Source organism: Vigna radiata, chromosome 5, assembly GCF_000741045.1.
Source record: "Vigna radiata var. radiata cultivar VC1973A chromosome 5, Vradiata_ver6, whole genome shotgun sequence".
Taxonomy (NCBI): Eukaryota; Viridiplantae; Streptophyta; class Magnoliopsida; order Fabales; family Fabaceae; genus Vigna; species Vigna radiata.
Genome location: NC_028355.1, coordinates 20,370,207 through 20,393,488, shown reverse-complemented (window position 1 = coordinate 20,393,488; position 23,282 = coordinate 20,370,207). Strand labels below are relative to the sequence as shown.

At 30.9% G+C, this 23,282-nt stretch overlaps 4 protein-coding genes across 9 annotated transcripts; 3 read left to right on the top strand and 1 right to left on the bottom strand.

Annotated features, from left to right (window-relative positions):
* Positions 1-1,939: 1,939 nt before the first annotated feature.
* Positions 1,940-6,402, top strand: LOC106759884 (serine/arginine-rich splicing factor RS41-like). 6 transcript variants are annotated; one of them, XM_014643262.2, is made up of 8 exons: positions 1,940-2,164; positions 2,320-2,468; positions 2,560-2,699; positions 3,585-3,654; positions 4,779-4,964; positions 5,135-5,247; positions 5,477-5,715; positions 5,893-6,402. In XM_014643262.2, the coding sequence occupies exons 5-8, from the start codon at positions 4,892-4,894 to the stop codon at positions 6,290-6,292; spliced, it is 825 nt and encodes a 274-aa protein (XP_014498748.1). In that variant the 5' UTR covers positions 1,940-2,164; positions 2,320-2,468; positions 2,560-2,699; positions 3,585-3,654; positions 4,779-4,891; the 3' UTR covers positions 6,293-6,402. The 6 variants fall into 6 exon arrangements, with proteins under 6 accessions (XP_014498748.1, XP_022636646.1, XP_022636645.1 ...); XM_022780925.1 differs by lacking the exons at positions 1,940-2,164; positions 4,779-4,964 and adding an exon at positions 2,792-2,913 and having other exon boundaries at positions 2,210-2,468; XM_022780922.1 differs by lacking the exon at positions 1,940-2,164 and having other exon boundaries at positions 2,211-2,468; positions 2,567-2,699.
* Positions 2,856-3,575, bottom strand: LOC106759886 (galactinol synthase 2-like). The gene is made up of 2 exons (XM_014643266.2): positions 3,125-3,575; positions 2,856-3,038 (listed from the first exon to the last, which is right to left on the bottom strand). The coding sequence occupies exons 1-2, from the start codon at positions 3,314-3,316 to the stop codon at positions 2,856-2,858; spliced, it is 375 nt and encodes a 124-aa protein (XP_014498752.1). The 5' UTR covers positions 3,317-3,575.
* A 4,013-nt stretch (positions 6,403-10,415) lies between the features above and the next one.
* LOC106760437 (cytochrome P450 CYP72A219) lies at positions 10,416-13,111 on the top strand. Its single transcript, XM_014643867.2, has 5 exons — positions 10,416-10,766; positions 10,895-11,115; positions 11,301-11,545; positions 11,858-12,218; positions 12,309-13,111. The coding sequence occupies exons 1-5, from the start codon at positions 10,490-10,492 to the stop codon at positions 12,732-12,734; spliced, it is 1,530 nt and encodes a 509-aa protein (XP_014499353.2). The 5' UTR covers positions 10,416-10,489; the 3' UTR covers positions 12,735-13,111.
* Positions 13,112-18,351: 5,240 nt separating this feature from the next.
* LOC106762749 (cytokinin dehydrogenase 7) lies at positions 18,352-22,456 on the top strand. Its single transcript, XM_014646801.2, has 4 exons — positions 18,352-19,144; positions 19,238-19,516; positions 20,294-20,556; positions 21,645-22,456. Exons 1-4 carry the CDS (start codon positions 18,452-18,454, stop codon positions 21,970-21,972), a joined length of 1,563 nt encoding a protein of 520 aa, XP_014502287.1. The 5' UTR covers positions 18,352-18,451; the 3' UTR covers positions 21,973-22,456.
* The last annotated feature ends 826 nt before the right edge of the window (positions 22,457-23,282 follow it).

The window sequence follows — 23,282 nt, the reverse complement described above, 5'->3', positions numbered from 1 at the left end:
CTTTGGGGCGATTTTGGTTTTAGTCACTCTTTCAAACTAAGGTACAATTTAGTCCTTTAACTTTAGAAAACTGTGGTTTTAATCCTTTTTATCAATTTTTTTTTTAACTTTGTTTGTTGTTTCAAGCACGTTTCTCAGTTAACATGGAAGTAAAAATGTGTCAAACAGTGTAAAAAAATTTGAAGGACTAAAACCAGAGTTTTTTAAAGTTGAAGGACTAAATTGTATCTTAGTTTGAAAGAGGGACTAAAACCAAAATCGCTCCAAACTATAGGGACTAAAAACATATTTAACTCCATTAAATATTTACAAATAAATATCTAAATAATTAAAAATTTTAATTTTAACTTTTATTTTAGTTTTAAATAAATATCTCTACTGCACTAAAACCAAGTCTGAATTACAATGATACTGATATAATAATAGTTAGTAATATTTTTTTCATCACACTTTATAAATTAGTAAAGTTTATTGAAAATCATAACTTTTTGTGTGGTTTATTATTTAAGAAATATTTTTGAATTTAAAATTTGTAGTAATTTATAATAAATAAAAGAGTTTGAGTTGAAAATAGTATGGGAATGTGAGGTAATAGTATATAGGGTATGGTTTTGAATTAGTTGTTAGAACATGCATGAGGAAAAATTAGTAGAACCTGATGGATGGTATGAATTGGATGTTTGTTCAGAAATCGACATTCTTGGTATTGATGTGATATCTCTATCCCTTCGAATCAGTTATCAATCATGTCTCTGCCTTCAGCTACACTTGTAAACATTATATATTTATGTCTCTATTTTTAGGAATCAAATTAAATCTACAATCTTTTCATTCTTTATTGTATAAGAATTCATTTATATATATATATGAGAAAGTGCTCATATGTATTTGTTTATATCTTAAATTTTGATGTATTTTAATTTTTAAATTTTAAAAATAATAGATAATTTCTTTTTAACATGATAATGATAATTTTTTAAAATTTGTTAGATAATATTGTAGCTAACATTTGAATTAAATTTGTCAAAATAGACCGTTCAAATATTAAAATATCATCTTAAAACATATTTGATATGTAATTTTTTTTAACATAGTTGAATTAGAAAGACAATATATATTATTTTTAAAGTTTAGGATCAACTTTGTATCAAAATTTAGAATCAAAGTATATTTTAATTTGAAAAAATTCTTTTAACAATTAATTTTTGACAAAACTTATGTGGTAACTTGTGATTGGTTCGTTTTACATATTTTTTTTAAACATAAATCTAAACAGATCAATAAAGTGATGACATGTGTCTTGTTGTGAAAAAGTTATTAAAAATAGTTGTTTTTAATTTTATTTCAAAATTTACACCCCTAAGAAAATATTAAATTATGACAATTTTTAATGACTAAAAATAATTAAATAATAATTTATAAACTAAAATTTATTAATAATTGAAATATTTTTCATCATAAATAAAAATATATATAATTGGTCTTTATAATTAAAATATTTTATAATATGAATTGATCTCAAAATTGATCATTAATATTATTTAGCAAAATTTACTATCGAAGAAATTAATATCTAAATAAGTTTTTAATATATTTTCAGTACTAAAAATGATTATTATATAAAAGAATTCTTATAATATTAAAAATTAAAAATATATTTATTCCTTAAATCACTAGTAGAGAAAGGGGTTTTTATAACAGTCTATATTATGACGGACAAAACTTATCTGTTATAATAGAGATATATTATAACATAGTTTGATAAATCAGTTATAATATGAAAAGCGGTGGCAAATTTGTAAATAAATTTAAGAGATATTATAACGTATTTTAGTAAATGAGTTATAACTTGGCAACTGCAGAGATATATTATAACGGAGTTTTGGAAATCCGTTATAATATTTCTCTAATTTTTCACATTTCCCTCTCACATGTTTAGTTTCATCACGTTGGCTCTGAGTTTCGATCTTCTCTCCTCTACTCCAAACTCTTGCATATTTTTTTTCCATCTCAGTCGATCTTCTCTCCTCTACTCCAAACTCTTGCATATTTTTCGTTCCATCTCAGTCTCGCTTCTCTCGTCCGTGCTCCGAGGACAGTCCTCCCTCTGCTGCTTCTGAGACTGCCTACGCTGTCTCTGTCAAAATCTCCAAAGTGTGACCAAGTAGGTTTTATGATTCATAGTTCACATAGTACTCTTTGCTTTTTCCTAATTTGTTACATTTTTCTTCTATTAATTTCACTAATTTCTCCTAAATTCATGGGGATTGTGTTTGGATTGACGGGGAAACTGTTGTTCGTCGGGGCGAATTCGAGAAGTTGTTGTTCGTAAGAGGCGATCGTGGAAGAAGGTGGAAGAAGGCGAATCGAGAAGCTCTGTGCTCACAGTGTTAACAACAGAGGCTTGCTTGTGGATTCCTCCTCTCGTTGCTCTTTCTCAAAACGACTCTGTTCGAGCTAAGCACAAGGTATGTTTATTTGATATTAGGGTTGCTTTTTTTTTTTTAATTTTCCTTCATTTTTAATATTCTTTTTGTTAATGTTGATATTAACATTTAGGGTTTAGTTTATGCCGTGTTAGTTCTTCCACCTTGAATAAAATCGTCGAGTTCTGAATTGGACCTTGATCGGCCAAACATTGAGGATTACCTACCCTCTGGATCCAGTGTTCAACATGAACGGCATGGGAAGCTCCGCCTGTATGTGCCTCTGCTGTTTTCTTTTTCATTTTCATGTCTTGCTTTTACTGTTGTTTAGATGCTCAATGATGAGGGCACTGAAAATGGAGTAGTCTTCCGTTTGCATGATCTAATTGACGAATGGAGATTAAGTTCTCCTGATTTGAAGTTGTCACTTTAAGCAGCAGATGGAGCTGGAACGTAATTGAGTTCGCCACCCTCCAAAAGCGCTTCAGTGAGTGAATAGTTATAATCCAAAGTCTCATCCTCATATATATCCCACCACTTCTTCACTAACATCTTTATATCTTCTCTCTGCATATTCTCCTCTTTCCCACTGTACCTCCAAGGCTTTGATCCCTGTCACACCAATGCAACAAAATTAAATAAACATTATATCACTATTCTACATTCCACTTTCATTTCATTCAGAATTCAACCCTCACCGCAGCACAGTAGTGAACCACTTTAACTTTTTCAAGCTCAACATTCTCAAGGTGACGCCATAACATGGCCAGCACAAGATTGTACACGTTAGGAATTGGCCTATACTTGTCCTTGAAGTACATGTTCAGAAAATCCTGCAACACAATAAACAAAATCATAACTATATTATTTCTGTCATCTCTTAGTTTCATACTAACATGTTTGTTGTATCAGCAATTAGGAAGATCATCCCAAGGAAAACATGTTGTGGTTTAGAGAAATTAAAATACATTGAATTTTCTCAAACTCCAAAATGAACGAAGAGAATATCTTACATAAACGGTGTCTATTTATTGTTAGTTTTGGATGTGCCCAGAGTTTAACTATTTTTATAGTATACTAATTATCTTCAGCGCCAAGGTAAAGTTAACAACATGGATCTCCCAAGGTATATTCATCTGTGTTATGTTTGCCCTGAAGGTGATGAACCTGATTGGTGATGTTAAAGGAAAGGTTGCAGTAATGGTGGATGATATGATCGACACTGCTGGTATGTCAATTTCCATGCCGTATTTCAAATTTGCAAAGAAATATTGCTTTTTTCTGTGTTTCTTTATTGCATATGGTGGTTACTTCTGGGTTAAAAGAGTCTATTTAAACAAAATATTTAGCTAGATTTTTTAATTAAAATTTTATACACATTTAAGTACTAGATCGTTTATTGATATGTGTGTATTCTCTGTAATGCTACTTTATGGCTCTAACATCCTGCTTTTCTATTTTGCTTAGTGTGTTTTCATGGACTGGCTACATTTTAAGATTGAAGTCATATTATCTTAGTGAACATTTTATGAACAGATTCCAATGTTTTTTAGCATATTTTGGTGTTTCTAAGTATTTTCATTTGCTTAACTTTGAGGAAATGCTGAATCTAGTTATAGAGGCCAGAAATTGGTTAAACAATAACTTTAATACATGATTTTACTACTGTGATTGATGGGGAAGAATTCAGTCGTATTTAGTCCATCTTGCCTGGGAGGATGGCTGATTGCTGTTTAAAAAATTTCAGCTTGCATTTCCCTCAGGAGTATTTGTGTTTCTCCTTAAGGTCTTTCTAGGTTATAATATCATTAATTTGTTTCATCTCTTTCTTTTGGCCCTTTATTAATTTTAGCATGAGAAGTGCCATAGATACTTTGATACAGCAACAAAAGCTAATTTTGTTGATTAGCTTGTGTAATATGTTATACATTTTCTAAGATGTACCTTCCCCATCATAATCTGTCAAAAGGAAACTCAAGATTTGGTAATCTCTACATACATGTAAATTATAACTCAGGTTCTACACACCGACTTCTAAGATGCAATTATTTGCATATTAAATATACCAAGAATCTCGTTCCCATAGATTTTCTTTAAGTGCCCAATAAAATAACGTTCCAATAAATATTAAGCTAAATTAGTTACCCTAGTGTTACAACTCATAAATTATTATTATCTTTTACAGACTTAAATAATATTATATATTTATATCAGCAGCATCTATGTATGACTCATGATAGTTTACCATCCTAACATGCAACAATTATATATTATATCAGTATTTTACCAAGTACATAATGTAGTTAGAAAATATATGCTTTCTCGTTATGATTTTCTTTTCTTATTTCCAAGTGTTTGCAGGGGTATTAATTGTGAATTTCAGTCAGCTGGATAGTTAGCAATCTGATCCGTCCTTACCCTGCCCATTCTGCATATCCTCAGCATTCATTGCTTTTTCATTCTTCATGACTTTTGCTCAGTGTTCAATTTCCAACATGTTTCAACATAGAAACCATGATGATTTCGCAACTGTGGCAGGTGTTGTGGTACTTCTTGACAGTTTTTATTCACGATTTATGTTGAATTTTTATCTCATCAGCAAAGTTGATGCACACCATCATTCCTAAATTGTCTTCATGCCAGGAGTCTTCAAATGTTTAAATCAAGTATTTATGTGNTGTTTTGTGTTTAACATTCTTGTTTCTCAGGGTTTGCTTTCATTTACATGGAAGATGAACGAGATGCTGAGTATGCAATCAGAAGGCTTGATAGAACTGAATTTGGTAGAAAGGGACGCCGGATTCGTGTTGAGTGGACTAAGGTAGGTAGTAAATNGCACTGAGACCCAAATGATAGTTATTATACTATCTTGTGTACATGCTTTTTATCATACTATAAATCAATACTAACTTTGCCTAGTCTNGCTAGTTGACACATGCTTGTTTATTCAAAGGAACTTGTGCTTTTAGTTGCTGCTTATTTTGTAATTCTGGTTTATTGTCCAAAATTTAAGTTTTTAACGTTCACTATATTTTTATTTTGATTTGTAGCAAGAACGTGACAGTAGAAGGTCAGGTGGTGATTCCAGAAAACCTTCATCTAATTCAAGGCCATCCAAAACTTTGTTTGTTATTAATTNTGATCNAGTTCACGCCAGGACAAAGGATCTGGAGAGACATTTTGACCCTTATGGGAAAATNTTAAATATAAGGATCAGAAGGAATTTTGCTTTTATTCAGTATGAATCACAGGAGGATGCTACTAGAGCTTTGGAGGCGACCAACCTGAGGTTGTAATTGCCTTCTCAATTGTTGACTAGTTTTCGTGTTTCCCCATTCCCCGAACTTTTACCCCTTTGAAATACTCTGAATTCAGTAACATGAATAAAGAAGGTAAGGGGGAAGGGGATATATTTTTTAATTATTAGTTTAGACCTCTTTTTGATTGTTTATTGCTTGATTTGCAGCAAGTTTATGGACCGTGTTATCACGGTGGAGTATGCCATAAGAGATNATGATGACAGAGATAGAAGGAACGGATACAGTCCTGAAAGAAGAGCTCATGACTCGCCTGATGGGAGATATGGTCGTGGTAGATCGCCCAGTCCATATCGTAGAGGTAGGGGTAGCCCAGATTATGGTCATGGATCAAATCCATCTTCTCGACCAGAAACAAAAGGAAGCCCCAAGTATGAACGAGCTGAAAGTCCGATAAATNGGAGATATGATAGGTTTGATCTAATTTACTTGTTTTGTTTTCTTAAAATAGTTTTTGGAGCTATTTCGTTATGTTCTGACTTTTTTACTGTTCCTGCANCCGGTCTCCACCACCCNGAGAAAGGTCANGTTCTTGAGGAAAAGCTGTAGACTGTGAAATTNTTGTTAGAACCTTAAATTGGTAAAGACATTCTAGATGTTATTAAATGTGTTGCATGTCAAATTATGAATTAAGTAAAGACATTCTACTTAATTATGAATTTTTCTTCTGCTTAAATTGGTTAGAACCTTAATAATTTCAATAATTTATTAGCTACCAAACATTCAGTTTTTACTATTCAAATTCCCATTGCTGGACTTCTAGTTTGCGTATATCAAAGAAAGAAAAAGATAGTAAATTATAAGGGCAAGATGGGAATTGATAACGTAGTAAATCATGTACTGAAATTAGCATATTATAACGTACAAATTAATTTACGTCATAATATGTTTAATATATTATAACGTATTTTAGAAACTACGTTATAATATGTAACATATTATAACGTATTTTAGAAACTACGTTATAATATGTAACATATTATAACGTATTTCAGAAACTACGTTATAATATGTTCAATATATTATTATAATACACTGGACCTATTATGATAGGTAACAGGAAGTCCGTCATAATACACTGGACCTATTATGATGGACTTTTCTGTCCGTCATAAAATGCACAGACTTATTATAACACCCAGAACTATAACGCCAGGTTATCCGTTATAATAAGTCAATTTTACCCGTCATAAAAAGCTATTTTTCTACTAGTGAATTAATAACCAACTTTACATTTATGAAGAACAATAAAAGATATACTATATATTGACCAGCTAAAGGATGTGTATGCTCCACAATCTTCATTTTTTTATCTAAAAACAGAGACGTTTTTCTTAAAAAAATTAATGTTAACTATTATATGACTCGATTTTTATATTTAATAGATGATTATATATATATATATATATATATATATATATATATATATATATATATATATATATAGGTAGATATATCTCTATGTGTGTGTGATTAAGGTATATATGCGTGGATATCTGTTTATGCATGAAATTTATGAGTTGAATAGATTTCTTTGTTTAAAACTATATATAGTTGATGTTTTATTTATGATTTTCTTTTAAACAAGTTAGAAATTTTCTATTTCTGTCTGAGTTTTTTTTTTTTTTTAGAATAGGATTGGACTGAATTTCAAATTAAGAATTTGAAAATGTGATTTATTAAAAATGATGGTTATAATAATTGCTTTAAACTTTTGGAATTATTATGAGTAGACGGTGTCTTTGAAGTTATTATATGAATTTGAGTTTAGAATAACAATTATGAAATATTATAATACTATTGTAGTTTTGAAACTTTAATTTTAGGATTACTTGTCGATTTAATTTTTTTTTAAAATAAAATAGCTTAATTAATAGAGAAATGGTTTCGAAAAGTCTTTATGTTTTGCAATTTTGGGCAAAACAATTGTATGAAAATGTTTACCATTTTTTTCAAAAATATTAAATAAAAATTTGCAGTTTTTACCAAAACAATATTGCTAGTTAAGTAGTAATATTTTTGTTAAGTATTTGTAATTGACAGGTCTTGAAATATCATACTACATTACATTATATTATTGGGTGTGCTAAAGAAAATTATATTCTTATTATATTATTCATGACATTAAAAAGAAGATGAACAATTTAACTTATGTCTGCATAAATGTAAGCACAAATCCGTAACAACTTACTTCTGTAATAAACAACGATAGGCCTAGTAAAAATATATCTATTTTTACCTTTTTTATATTATAATAAATACTTTTTTTTTTCATTAAAACAAGTACATCTTTCGTTTTAGATTAGCATTTGACTTTTTATTAAAAAATACGATATTCCAATTTTCATGTTTAGTCTCTCAAGCTTATTTTCCTTTCTTCTTCTCATCACTTATCTGAAAGCTTAAAAGTAAATTATTACCCGACAATGTTTATATTCTAACTGTTAAATAGATTATAATAATTATATAATCTCACTAAATTTTTGTGAAATGTTTCACCCAACACTTTCAATAATTTCATCATGCATCTCCAAAATTTTTTAAAATATCTATAGTGTCCTCTATTAAGATGTGATTAATTTTTAAAAATATAAGAATCTTTTGACCAAATTCTTTAATTCAGATTCTCAATCTCCATTAAAATATGTTGTTTTTAGAAATTCAAGATATATAGTTATTTTTTAATGAAATATTAGGATTTTATAAATATATAAATATTTGAATTAATTAAATTAATTATGAATTATATAAATTTGTTTGTAAACATTTAATATTTATTTTAAATTATTTCAATGAATTAATAATACTTAACACTACCTAAAAGAATATTTTAAATTCTTCATATAATTTTAAAATAAATTAATTAATTTTAAATAAATTTAACTTTTTCGTAAATTAAATTAATTCATACAAATTACTTAATTAAATATTTAAAAATAATCTAATAAAACATTTTAAAATAATCTAATAAACATTTACAAATAATATAATTAAAAGAAAAAGGTATCAATGAGAATCCGAGGAAAACAAACATCAAATCTTGATATTCGATTAAAGAAGAATCGAATTTCGAAATCTGATGTTTTTTTTTTTTATTCCCATATTCGATAATGTTTTTTCATAATAATAACTTTTATATGCCTTTCATTTATGAACATTAAGCATACGTTTTATTAGTTTCATTTGTTATTAAATTTTTCAATTTTTCAGCACAAATCAAATTAACAATGCTAACTTTAATATATAATAATAAGGTCATGAGTGATAATAATAACAATCAATAATAGTTATTATAATAATGTTCACCAAACCTTATTAATCAAAAGGGTAAATCTGAAATTTGAAGGTACAAGGTGAAATCTTTGGAGGCATAGATGAAACACCCATTTTTCTTCGGGTTGTTTCTTCTTGTGGCCCAACATAAAATAAAAGAAAATATAACTTCTGGGCCCATAAAAATACTAAGAATATAAATTAGTTTGTCCAACTAGATATTAATAAAAAACAAAATATATGCTGACGAATAACTAGGCAAATAGTGATTAAAACTGGGTACATACTTGATCATATCAAGAAAGGGATTATTGTATATTTTCAACAACTGTTACTTGTTAATTTGATATTTCTCATATTGTAAATATTGATATTTAAAAATATTATTTTTTATTTAATACTCTGTGTACAAAGTAAAATTAAAAAGATTTGTAAAAGAAACCGTAGCAAAATATAGCAAAGTAAATTGTAAATATTGATCTTTAAAACAAATTAAATATATTATTTTTTATTTAATACTCTGTATATAAAGTAGAATTATAAATTTTAAATAATTTAAATAATATATTTATTATATCTCCTTCAATTATTTTCAAAACATAATAAAAAACTATAATTAGAAAAACATATATTATCCTAAAATTAAAAAAAAATAGATAAAAAAGAACCATTTTTTTTTGTTAAAAAACACATTATGCAGAGATAGGAGTATTTCATACATAAAGGGTTCTGACCAAAAGGGAAAAATCGTAAAGCATAGGTAAACACTAGTGCATCCATTAATTAATTGGAAGATTAGAACTTATGGCCTTAACGTATTTAAGTGCACTTCCCCACGCAACACTGTACCCATTAACTCATTGGGAGGGTGGTTCAATTAAACTAAAAATGAACATATTTTTATTTCACCAATTTATATATACTACATTTCCTTTAAAACTATTGATATTTAAAACCAACGTAAACATATCATAGAATAACATTTAATAAATGTAAAATATTTATAGTGATATAAGATGATAAAGTCTTAGTTTGTTTGTCTTTAAATGGTAAACCGATATATTAAATTGGGACGTGATGGGTAAAATTACCTTATGGTTCCACTTGGCAAGAGAAATTTCTCATATCTAATTTTAACTTATAACTTATTTTATGTTGTCATTGTTTTATATATATGTATATATATCTTAATACTAATAAGAATTAGAATTTTAAAACAATCAAATAGTACTAAAAGAAGAAAGAATAGGCAAGAGAAGCCAAATCCTTTTATAAAATACATAAGTTTTGATTTTGAACATTTGGATGCATCTTTTTGGCTCATTCACCTCAAATGAATATTCTTTGATACTAAGTTTTTTAAGCTTTAGGTTTCTTCCATAGTTATATTAATCCTCAATTTCACCACAATTCTATCTTCATTTTATTGTGGTGGAAATAGCCCTGTTATTTGGTCTGTACCAGTTTAGAAACATGGAAGATAGCATGTTGAAAACTATGGCATGGTGCTTTGCCTTGCTAATTTTCTATGTCTTGATTAGCTTTGTGAACACTATGTGGTGGAGACCCAGAAAAATTGAGAAATTGTTGAGGAAGCAAGGGATTAGAGGAACTTCATACAGGTTTTTTACTGGTGACACTTTAGACATGAAAGACTGTACCCAAAAGGCATTATCAAAAACTATCTCCCTTGACCATCAGATCATCCCTCGAGTCCTCCCTTTTATGCACCAAATCGTTCAGCAACATGGTAAATTAGTTTTACCATCATAATCACTTTTAAAAAAGCACTTGTAACAAGTTTCTTTTACTGGGATTAAGTTAGTTTTATTGCTTTTATAGGGAATGATTAATCAAAGTAATGTTATTTATGTGTAGGAAAAATTTCACTGTGTTGGTTTGGAAGAAGACCAAGACTCATAATAGCAGATGCAGAGCTCACACGATTGATTTTAACAAACACGAAAGGGCACTTTGTGAAGCCACCACGTAACCCTCTCATCAATCTTCTATCGCGAGGATTGTCTTCGTTAGAAGGCGAAAGTTGGAGCAAACGCAGAAGGTTGGTAGCATCAGCTTTCCACCTTGAGAAATTGAAGGTAACTTTTTATTTCCCAAACACTTTTCTTTTCTACTCCTTTCTGTCTTCAACACCATAAATGATAGCTTTTTTTGTCGATTATCCTATTCCAACAATGATCAAAATAGTTCAATCTTATACAGTAACAGTAAATGTTAAGCAGCAATCTTGCAAGTGCTGATATAGTTTTGAGTTATATTATAGGCAATGATGCCAGCATTTTCAATCAGCTGTAACAACATGATCGAGCGATGGGAGAAATTAGTAGAAGCTAGTGGATGGTATGAATTGAATGTTTGTTCAGAATTAGAAATTCTTACTGCTGATGTGATAGCTCGAACAGCCTTTGGAAGTAACTATCAAGAGGGAAAGAAAATTTTTGAACTGCAAAAGAAGCAAGCAGTCTTGGTCAATGAAGCCCTGAACAACATCTATATCCCAGGTTACAGGTACAACACATAAACCATTATGTTTATTTATGGAAACTTAAAGCCTGATCAACGATCAGAAGCTAACATTATTCATGGTGAGTCTTTCAAAGCTAATCTTATTCTAAAATCCATGAACTACAAATATAATGAACTGTTTTTCCTTTTTTTTTAATAGGTTCCATTGTGAAAGTGACCTTTTGGTTTTAAAATACAAATTTGAAATGTAAACTGGAATAAAATGAACTTGAAAGTCTGAAGACAAATACTAACATCATAAAGATTTTTGGTTGATTTATACTCACTTCACCTTTTATGATTGCACGAACCTAGATTTTTATCAACCACAAAGAACAAGCGCAGGTACAACCTAGATATCCAAATCAAAGCTATGTTAATAGATATGATACAGAAGAGAGAGCAGGCAATGAAAGAGAATAAAGTGAAAGAGCATGATTTGTTAAGTTCACTGCTACAGTATAAGGAAGAAAGTGATTCTTTCACAACAGATGATGTGATTGAAGAATGCAAGTTGTTTTACTTTGCCGGCCAAGTGACCACGGCCAACTTGCTTGTATGGACTATGATTGTTTTATCTATGCATCAAAATTGGCAAGAGAAGGCAAGAACAGAGGTGCTGAAGATTTTTGGCAAAAAAACACTTGACTATGAAGACATTAATCACCTCAAGATTGTAAGTTTATTGTCTGCTGTTGCTGTTGTAATAATTCGTTTGAAGAAAGAAAGAAAAAAAAATGACCCCCAAGTGTTTGACAATATGCAGGTGTCAATGATACTGTATGAAGTTTTGAGATTATACCCTCCTCTAGTAAACATTAACAAATACAGTTGGTGCGAAACAAGAGTGGGAGACATGTCGATTCCAGCAGGGGTTGAACTGTGTTTACCTTTGTTATTTCTTCATTATGACAGTAAGTATTGGGATAAGCCTGAAGAATTCAACCCAGGTAGATTCAGTGAAGGGATTTCAAAAGCTTCAAAGGATCATATCGCTTTCTATCCATTTGGTGGGGGCTCAAGAATCTGTCCTGGCCAAAACTTTGCCTTCTTAGAAGCAAAAATGGCTATGGCTTTCATTCTTCAACACTTCTCTTTCCAACTCTCACCCACTTATGCTCATGCTCCGGCAACTCCTACTATTACTCTCACGCCACAGCATGGTGCTCCCATTATTATTCGTCGCACTTAGTCCTCAATCAACTCAAATAACCATCATCAACTGCACTTCCATCATGTTATCTATTTTATGATATTAATTATTATTACTTTTAATGAATAATGTGTTGTGTAGAAACAACAATTTATGTTAAAATTACTCTGTGAAAAGAACCCTAAACCCTAAATATAAAATAAAGCTTTTCTATAATTATAATTTGATCTTCGTTTATCAATTTTTTACCCTAAAACAGTGTTCTTTTAAGTGGTGAACTTGGGGCCTGTAAACTGGGCCACAATGGTTGGGAAGTTGAGCCTGTGAGCACAAAATAAAATAGTATTGAAACCCTCTAGTTGAAGTTTAATATGTGTACTACACCTCATTTTTACATAATCATGCTTAGATTTTACTTAATTGGAAGAGAATTGCCCAAAATAATATTATTTTATCACGATTATCGTTTATTTTATTTCTTTTTCTGAATATAAATGACGTAAAACGATTTGAATAATCTCAAATTTCAACATAACACTTATTTTAACATGAATGAAAAGTAAGTAGCAGGTGAAGTCAACTTCAGTTTGAAGTATCGTTTTACTCTCTTTTTTTCTATAAATTTTATTTCTATTAAACTTGTACTCCCACTAAAAATTTAAATATAAATTGCGTAACTTGATAAAATAAATAAAAGGAGACATCTCTAAAATTAGTTTCTTTTCTCTTTTTTTAAACATAAATTATATTAAAATGTTTTACTTTAATTACTTCTCCTCATTGGAGCACATTACGATTTAAATATATTGTACAACGAAAATTTAAAATTGCTTCACTTGTATAGTGTTTGTAAATGGACAGTAAAAAAAATAAATAGTGGATTATTTGCCATTAATTTGTATAATAAAAACAATGAATGATGAGAAATGACTGTACACTTAAAACTTTTGAAAGGTAAATTATACAAAAACATATATCCAAAGGAACAAAGACAAAGAAATCGTAATTTGTAGAAAGTAAATGTTAGATAACTTAAAAAGAAAAAAAAAATAGAAGTGAGTTTTGTGGTGGATGTGAAGAAGTGTTTTGGACTGATATGGGTAAGTGGTAGAAAAGAAGAAAGAGGAAATATTAAAATAGGTGGCTATGATTCTATAAAGACTAAGCAATGATAGCATGAAGTAATAGAGTGTGCATAAATGTATTTTGATGAGACGAGTAGGACAAATTACAAAGCAAAAGGCACTTGTTTAATACGACATATATAATAAGGTGAGAGTTGAGTTTAAACTTTGTGTGGAAACATGTATCTATAAACCGAACCTCATGACGTGACTGAGATCTTTTAAGAATCTCAAACATGCCTCCTATTACATCACAAGTCAATCTTTGTAATTCACCATCACCTAGTTCCCATGTTAAGCTCATATCACAACAAAACTAAGCAAAATGCTAAATGCCATAAACATAGCCACTATGCTTTAATAATCTCAATGCATTTAAAGAAAACCACACACTATGCAACATAAATTGTTTCAGTAGTAAAGCATTTAAAATTGTCTGTTTCATTCTTTAAATTATGTTGTTTTCTCTATTTTCTTTGTCTTTGTCTTTATCTTTATTGTGAATAGATGTATACAAAATTCGACGTTCGAGTTAATAACTTTACCTAATAATTTAGTAATAAAAGTTAATATTTAGAGTTAAGTTACTCGGTTTTTTCTGTCAGACATAATCATTGATAAATGACATTATTCCTATTAATTATCAATAAAAAAATAATTATTTTCATTAACTTTTCACTAATCATTCGAATTAATTTTTAGACAAATCGATCATTTTCTTACTAAAAGATTAATTGGTCCTTTGATTGACGGGTAGTCCTACAAATATAAACTAAAATTGGTGTGATTTTAATTTTGTTTTATGACCCACACTTTTTCAACTATGGGAGTTGTTACGATTTTTTTTTTCTTGAAGAAATGGCATAGTGAGTTGAGTTCAGGTAATGATAAGTGTTTTTGATTTGTGGAACTTGGCTTAAATGAGAGATAAAATATTGAAGGAATTCCACACTACAAAAGTGCTGTGTGCGCAGGCGCATAACCTTTCATTTCAAACTCAATTGGTTTTGTCACTATCTTTTCTCTCCTATTTATTAAGATCCAGATATGATGAGACTAGTAAACTTAATTTTGTACCACTAACAATGCAATGTTTTAAAAATTAAATATATATTTAGTCTTTTGAATGTACAATAATAATTTATTTATATCCTAAATTATGATATATTTTATTTCTATTGAATAGATAAAATCTTTATAAATTAATTCGTTAACTTTTTTCATGTATTAAATAATATTCCATATGCCTAGTTAACGTGGAATCCAAGCGATCATTAATACAGAATTAATTGTATTTGGGTTAACTTCAATTAGTCAGTTGGCTGGTTGATTATAAAAAAAAAAAAATCAATTTTATCTAACATGGTATGATACGAACTTTTACTTTGGTTCAAGATTTGTCATCAATCATAAAATTGATTTATATTATGTAGATGAAGAAAAACTTGTACCTTTTAAATTAATTATGCTATAATTGTTATATCAAATTTGGTTTACCACTTTTCCATCATAAATATAGTTTACGAATTCCTAAGTCAATATAAAAAATTGTATTGCAGATTAGTGAGGTGATTTATATTAAGAGTGAAATTTTATTCTTAATATAGTATTAGAAACAGTAAAAATTTATTCTAGATTAATTTTAATGATACAAATATTAATATTAATATTTATAATAATACTAATAATAATAATAATAATACTTATACTAATGTTACTAATGCTAATAATAATAGGTAATGCTAATAATAATAATAATAATAATAATATAACAATGTTAATATCATGACTAATACTAATATTAGTTCAAAAATATTATTTCAAAAAATAATCTAATAATATTTAATACTAATTTTAATAGTAAGAATAATACTAATAACAATACTAACACTAATAATTGTAATAATACAAATAATAATAATAATAAAATAATATTTATATTAATACTAACAACAATAATAATACCAACGATAATAATATTTGTACTATAATATTACTAATGCTAATACTAATAATACTACTATTAATGATAATAATGCTACTCTAATACTAATAACACTACTCATGCTAATGCTTGTAATAGTACTACTAATACTAATAATATTAGTATTAATAATAAAAATATAAAGTTTGGAATTCTAAAATGGAAAGTTGTAGTTTTAGAATGATTTCATTTGAGAATCATTTTAATAATACAATAATATGTATTAAAGTTTGAAATTAAAAAAAAAATCTGATTAAAATATTAATATTCTCACTGCTACAGTGTTATTTCATCTTTGACAGTGTTCGTGTATTACGCCTCCTGTTACATATCAACAATCTATAAATAAAATTCCAAACAACAAAAAAATATTAATAATGTAAGAAATAAAGTCCATAAAAATGAGATCCTTTATGAGTAAAAAAAATAAATAAACTTAAAGAAATAAGAATATTGGGCATTGAAGGCAAAAGGAAAAAGAAAAACTGAAAAGTGATGGTCTCTAAAAAGAAATAGCAATGGAGGGACAAAATTAACTATTTTTAATAATTTTTTGACAATTAAACACATATCATAATATTATTGATACGTTTAAATCTATGTTTAAAAAACATTTAAAATGGATCAATCACAAACTATTACGTAAATATTGTCAAAAAATTATCAAAAAAATAATTATTAAACAATTTTTTTCTCAAAATTAAATAAAGAAAAAGACTAAAAACCAATAAAATTTACAAGTGTCAAAAGAGTAATTAATTTAAGAATTTTTAATTGTACAATTACATTCTATTCTCTTATGTATACATACAGAAACACACACATATATATATATATATATATATATATATATATATATATATATAAAAGTAAAAGTTGATATGGTTTGAAAAAGAAAATTTAATTCATACGACCACGGTAAAAAAAAATTTAAATAATTATTTTCATTAATATGTTTGTTATTGTTATTAAAAGGAAATTGCAAATAAACATAAGATAAATTCTCCCTAATTTTACGTGGAGTACGCGTGATTTCTTTTTCACTCTCTCCCCTAATTAAATAATTACTATTTGAAAATACGTTATTGGAACATTACAATAAGACAATAAAAAGGAATAAATAGTAAAAATATTTTAAAAATATGCATCCGGCCAGACAACATGGCCTTGATTGATAATTGATTACAAACATTGTAACAGGATATCAATAATTGATATGGTAATTGATTACAGCTTGATACTATTAGTAATTGGAGTGTGACCTAATTTCTTATATCTATATCATATTAGTTACATCTACAACACAATACCATATGATAAATTTTTTATGTACTTCAGAGATATTATGGTCAAACGTTAGCATTTTAAAAAGTTTTAGATAAATCAATTTAGGCGAAAGTTTTCGAAAATGTTATAATTTAATTTCATTGAAAAAGTAGTAATAATACAAAATAAAACCGCTTTATTATTTTATGAGAAAGTAAAATAAAATTTAATTTCCTCCTTCAATGTTTCTCCTCATCACTTGCCACGTCACACATCTTCATGGTCTTCCTGCTCATTCCACCATTAAGCATATGCCTTGCTGCCATTGATGCAGTTCCCTTTTACATTATTTCAAAAACATATCATTATAGTTTGTCTTTATTACTTATTTTATGCCATGCTTTATTAAGTTGGTCAATAATATTATCTCTAAATAAATTAACGAATTTAAGTCTCGGTGTTAAGAGAAAACTAAACTTTTAAACATATTAATTCGCATATAATTTTACGGTTTATGCTAAAAAATAAATCAATAATATCACATTATATGATATCTGTTTAAATAAGCTACATTACTAAATTTAAAAAAAAAATGTTAAATGATATCCATAGCTTTAATATTTTAAAAGTAAATAGTTTTTTCTTTTATATTCTTATAACACACGCTAGTTGTTTAATCTGGGATAAATTTACCTGACTGGTTTCTATTTTGAGTGAGTATCTTTTCACCATTGCAATGATTGTAGATAATGACGATTTATCAACGATAGTGGAGTTAAGTAAGATGCATTTAGGCATTGAATAATGTTTATGTTAGACTCTTAACTCTTTTTAATTATTTTATCTGTCATGGAAAGAGATGTAGTAATTGTTCATGAACAGTTAACAGAAGAACCTGATACTAATTTCGGAATTATGACTTTGAAAAAAAATCTTTCTCTTTCTCTTTTTATTAAGAAAACTGTAAAAACACAAATTTTGTACTTCTGTAATAAAAAAAAAAAAGATGAAAAGAATTTTTTTGTAGGTGGGACGATAGAAGCTCACTGGAAGTGCATGGGACTGCATTCACAGTATAAGATGTCAGGGAATAATATAATAATAATTCAGGAATTCAAAAACTTGCACAAGTGGCAGACAATTGATGTGGAAGGGATCATAGCGTCAACGGAATATTGAAAGGGGCCAATGACGTCATAATTCTAATGAATCCAAAAAATACCACTACTGATTTTTTTTAATTATTAAAAATTCCAAATAAATCCAAATCAGCCACTATTTAATGCCAAACTTCACCTGGGAGAAGAAACAGAAGAACTACACTCTTGAGAGTTTATGCAAATTTTGTTCAGTCACAACAAATAACTTCCTCGCTGCACAAGATGCTAGCTTATTTGGAGCACTTCGTTCACGAAAAAGATGCGGAATCGAGGCAAGACGACGAAGTTGCCAGCCTCTCCAGAGCGCTTGAACTTCAAGCCAGTATCGACGAATTGGGTCCCACCGGAATCGCCAGTAAGGATTTCGGCGGCATCAAGTCCGTGAAACCCTTGGCCATGATCAGGCCTTCCTCGGCCGTGGACGTGGCCAGAGTGGTGAAAGCCGCAGCGGCGTCTCCGAGTCTGACGGTGGCGGCGCGGGGGAACGGGCACTCGGTGAACGGGCAGGCCATGGCGGAGAAGGGACTGGTCCTCGACATGCGTGCCTTGGAGGAGCCTTTTGAGATTGTCTGGATAGAAGGCACGGCCTACTTGGACGTCTCGGGAGGGGCATTATGGGAAGACGTCCTTAAACGGTGCGTTTCGGAGGTTGGACTCGCTCCGAGGTCGTGGACGGACTATCTCGGTTTAACAGTGGGTGGAACGCTGTCCTACGCCGGCGTCAGTGGGCAAACCTTCCGTTACGGTCCTCAGACATCCAACGTAACGGAATTGGAAGTTGTAACTGGGAAAGGCGAAACCCTGTGCTGCTCCCTGACACAAAACTCTGAACTTTTCTTTGGTGCGCTCGGTGGCTTAGGACAGTTGGGTATTATTACGAGGGCTAGGGTCGTTCTTCAACAAGCTCCAGATATGGTGGAAAAAGAATTTATTATTATTCATTTGAACCATTTTATGTTTTTTCTTTTTTTTTTTAAATGTTTTGCTTGGTTTGATTTGATGAATTAGGTGAGGTGGATAAGAGTGGTTTACTCTGAATTTGAGGAGTATGCTGGGGACGCAGAGTTGCTGGTGGGGGAAGTAGAGGAATGTTTTGATTACGTGGAAGGGTTCGTTCTGGTGAACAGTGACGACCCGGGCAATGGATGGCCCACGGTGCGATTGGACCCGGAACAAGTGTTCGACCCGATTCATATTCCTTCCACTGCTGGTCCAGTTTTATATTGCTTGGAGCTGGGTCTTCATTATGGTAACGCGGATTATCCTTCCCGTGGGCGTGTGGATATGGCAAGTAACTGATATCCTCTGTTAGTTATTTTGTGATGATGCAATAGATTTGGTAGAAGTAGTAGCCATTTGTGATGGGTTGAGAGGGGGGGCCCCAATTAATTAATGACCGAGTTTTGACCTAGGTGGTTGCTAAGGGGTTAAAAGCATGCATAAGAAGCATAGAGTAGTGTAATATGTGGGCCATTGTAAAAAGTCAATATAAGCAGAGTTAAACATGACTCACATGAAATTTAGCAATGGAGGGTTCGGGCTCACTGGGTTGGTTCTAATCCCTTTTGTTTAGGAATGTTATGATTAAAAACTTGTCTCACAAGCTGAAAATGGTTGCTGAAAACTGACGATACCGCAATGATGTATCTTCAATTCCATTGGATTTTCTGACGACGAATATAAAAAAGCCATACCATAGTTTAAATTACCGTAGAAACTGAGTGTACTTCACCTGTTGCTGCTGCGGCTTCTTCTGCCTGTGCCTCTTTATCATTATTGTCACTAGGTGTCACTTTCGTAATAGGGAGCATCCCATTGTGGCTAAAATGGTAATGTAACATCACTAGCTGCTCCATAGCGCTGATCATTGAGATCTCGCTGACGTTAGGGTCCCCACACTTCCACAAATAGCCAAAAACCCATCATTTTCTGGAATCTCAAAATGTCAATTACTATATCATCCCTTAAATACAGTACAATACAATAAATCCAACTCAATATTCCATCTTCCGTATGTGTTATGCTGTTGCGTTGCTCCTCTAACTAAAACTAACTCCGGTGTAGGATGTGGATCGATTGCTCGGACGGCTACGATTCATTCCGGGTCTCAAGTTCCAGACGGATGTGAGCTACACGGAGTTTTTGCTACGTGTAAAGCGCGTGGAGGAGCACGCAAAAGCCAGCGGCACCTGGGATGCGCCTCATCCTTGGCTGAATTTGTTTGTGTCCAAGTCCGACATTGTTGATTTCGATCGTGAGGTGTTCAAGAAGATTCTCAAGGACGGGGTGGATGGCCCCATTTTAGTCTACCCTCTCTTGCGAACCAAGTACGTGCCTCCTTCTCTTCTTCCTCCTTCATCCACTATATATTAACAAACAATTTTATATTTAGTTAAAAAAAAAAAGAAAAAACCTTTACTCTGTTTTTTTTAATATCCAAAAAGGCTTGTGATGCAAATATTAAAAAAAGACGGAAATATTAATTCAAGAGTCGTCTAAGCAGAACACGTGTGAGGGACGTGGGCCGGGTCCCACCGTGTGACATGTTGGCCTCGAAAATGAATAACCTGAGCTCCTTCTTTCTTTCGCACGATGTGTGATGGGTGTGAGCTGAGCTTGCTGAACCCTGATTCAAACAGGGTCGTTAAGATTTTGAGTGTGAGCATGAAATATCTGAGGTCAGCCACAATGGGGCCCCTATCAACTGTACCATATCTTGGTCGTCAATCGAAAATCATAAGCTCTTCATTGTGATGGTTGTACCGTCTTACTCTCCCTGCTCCTCCGTACCCTATCACACCCCCTACCTCTTACCTCCACGATGCATACGCCCACCCTTGGGTTGTTGTTGTTGCAGGTCTGTTAGGTTAGCGAATGAGCAATGTATGCACCTGTACGGATGTACCTCTGCATGGTGCAAAGATACAGTGGGGCCCGCTTGACAACAATCCTGTTACAGACTTTGTATTAATTTGTTGCATCGAGAGTGTATGCTTGTGGGTGATCTGAGAGGGTAAAATGGGAAGTGTGAGATGTGAGAAATTCTCTCTGGAACTGTGAATTGAAATAAATATCAATTGATTCCAAGCAATGTAGCTGTCATGGTGAGTGTTACTGATCGAGAATCGACAAGGATATTTGTTCGGCATAGCGGATAACTGTGATTCCGGAATTGTATGGGTTCTATATATATACGAGATTTAAAGTTTGATGGTGCTTTTCGTGGGTGAGGAATTTGGTTCTTCGAGGGTCCCCATGAACACTCTGGGTTCGGATGTATAATCTCAATCACATGCTGAACTCAATTGACCTAATGCATTAATTGAACATAAATATTTATTTATATTACCACACATGTATATATATACTTGTTATGCATGTTGTCTAAATAGTGATTGTTTTTGAAATAAAACAGGTGGGATAATCGTCAGTCGGTGGTGGTGCCTGACAGTGACATCTTCTACATAGTAGCCTTGCTCCGATTCAGCCCACCACCTCCAAAGGGTCCACCACCTGAATTCTTGGTGGCGCAAAACAATGAGATTATTCAGTTCTGCACAACCAGAGGCCTTGATTTCAAGCTATACTTTCCTCACTACCACTCTCGGGAGGATTGGATGAAACACTTCGGGAAACAGTGGACCAGATTTGTGGAACGAAAGGCCAATTTTGATCCCATGGCTATCCTTGCGCCAGGGCAGAGAATTTTCTCCAGAACCTCCCAACCTCGTCCTATCACATAACTAGATCATTTAAGAATACCTGTCATCATTGTAATTTGTAACTTTCTTTCTCTTTATTATATTTTTCTTTCCCTACTTTAATTTGGTAGCAGTGTATTGTAAGGAAAATATCTAGGGCAAATTATTTTGGCGTTTGGTATTTGACGCAGCTATTAATGATTTGACGGACGATCAGATCACATCTAAATATACAAGTAAACGGCATCGAAACCTAGGTACATGAGTTGATGAAGAAAAGTGATATTAGAGACGTAAATGCAAAGCTTAATTGGTTAGCGTCATTTTCATCTTAGCCATTATGTGAAGCAAATTAGCAAAGTAGCAAAGTGCAATTGTGAACCAGTCCTTTTTCCTTTGGTCCAGTTGGAATTTCATCTTGGAGAACCTATAACAATCATCAATATGGACCGTCCACGAATAATACACTATATATATATATGTATACCTCTTATTCGGGACAGTTTTAACTGATGTTGATGTTTCAGTTCCAAGCTTTTGTCTGTCCTTAATTTGTTCTTTCCATCAGAAGCTTTCAGATATATACCATCATTACGTTTTCTCTTCCGCAAAAGGTTAAACACATTCAAACTTTAACTCTAACCTATAATTATATAATATAATTTTAAATCATGTTTGCATATTAAAACTATAGAATTTCATAAAACTTTCAAACGCACCATCAACAATAAATATTTATCATTTCTATATGACTCAATACTGAATAAAATATGAAACGGGTTATCATCTTTTAATTCACTTGTCGTCGTTCAAAGAACTTACCCATTGTTGTTTTTACAGTTTCTCCTTTAAATTGCGTTTAGACAGTATATGTTATTGTTGTCTGTGTTCATTTATTTGCATTTGTGAAGTAAATAGGTATTATTTGGAAATCTTACTGTTAGAAATGAAACAAGAGAACCATCCATGTGTCTTGACAATGTGATTAAAATTTGTACTAATTGAGTTGGCCTCCACAACATGTAAAATAGAGAAGTGTTCTTTGGCATGAATATTTGGTGTTTGGGTCATTTGCATGAATTAATGATTTTTTATCCTTTTATAATGAATATTATGCAATGAGTTGTAGTATGTAATTTTATATAATAATATTTTGGTTTACATTTCACATCTAATTTTGGTTTCATATTATTTTATTTTAGTTTATTATTAAATCATTTGATTAATAAAAAAAGCTAAATTATTTACAATATCAGTGATTTGGAAACTTTAACTATATGTAAACCCACTAATTACACTGACACTTTTGGAAGAACCCTTGCAAGTATGAGGGGTTTTACTGAAAATCAATA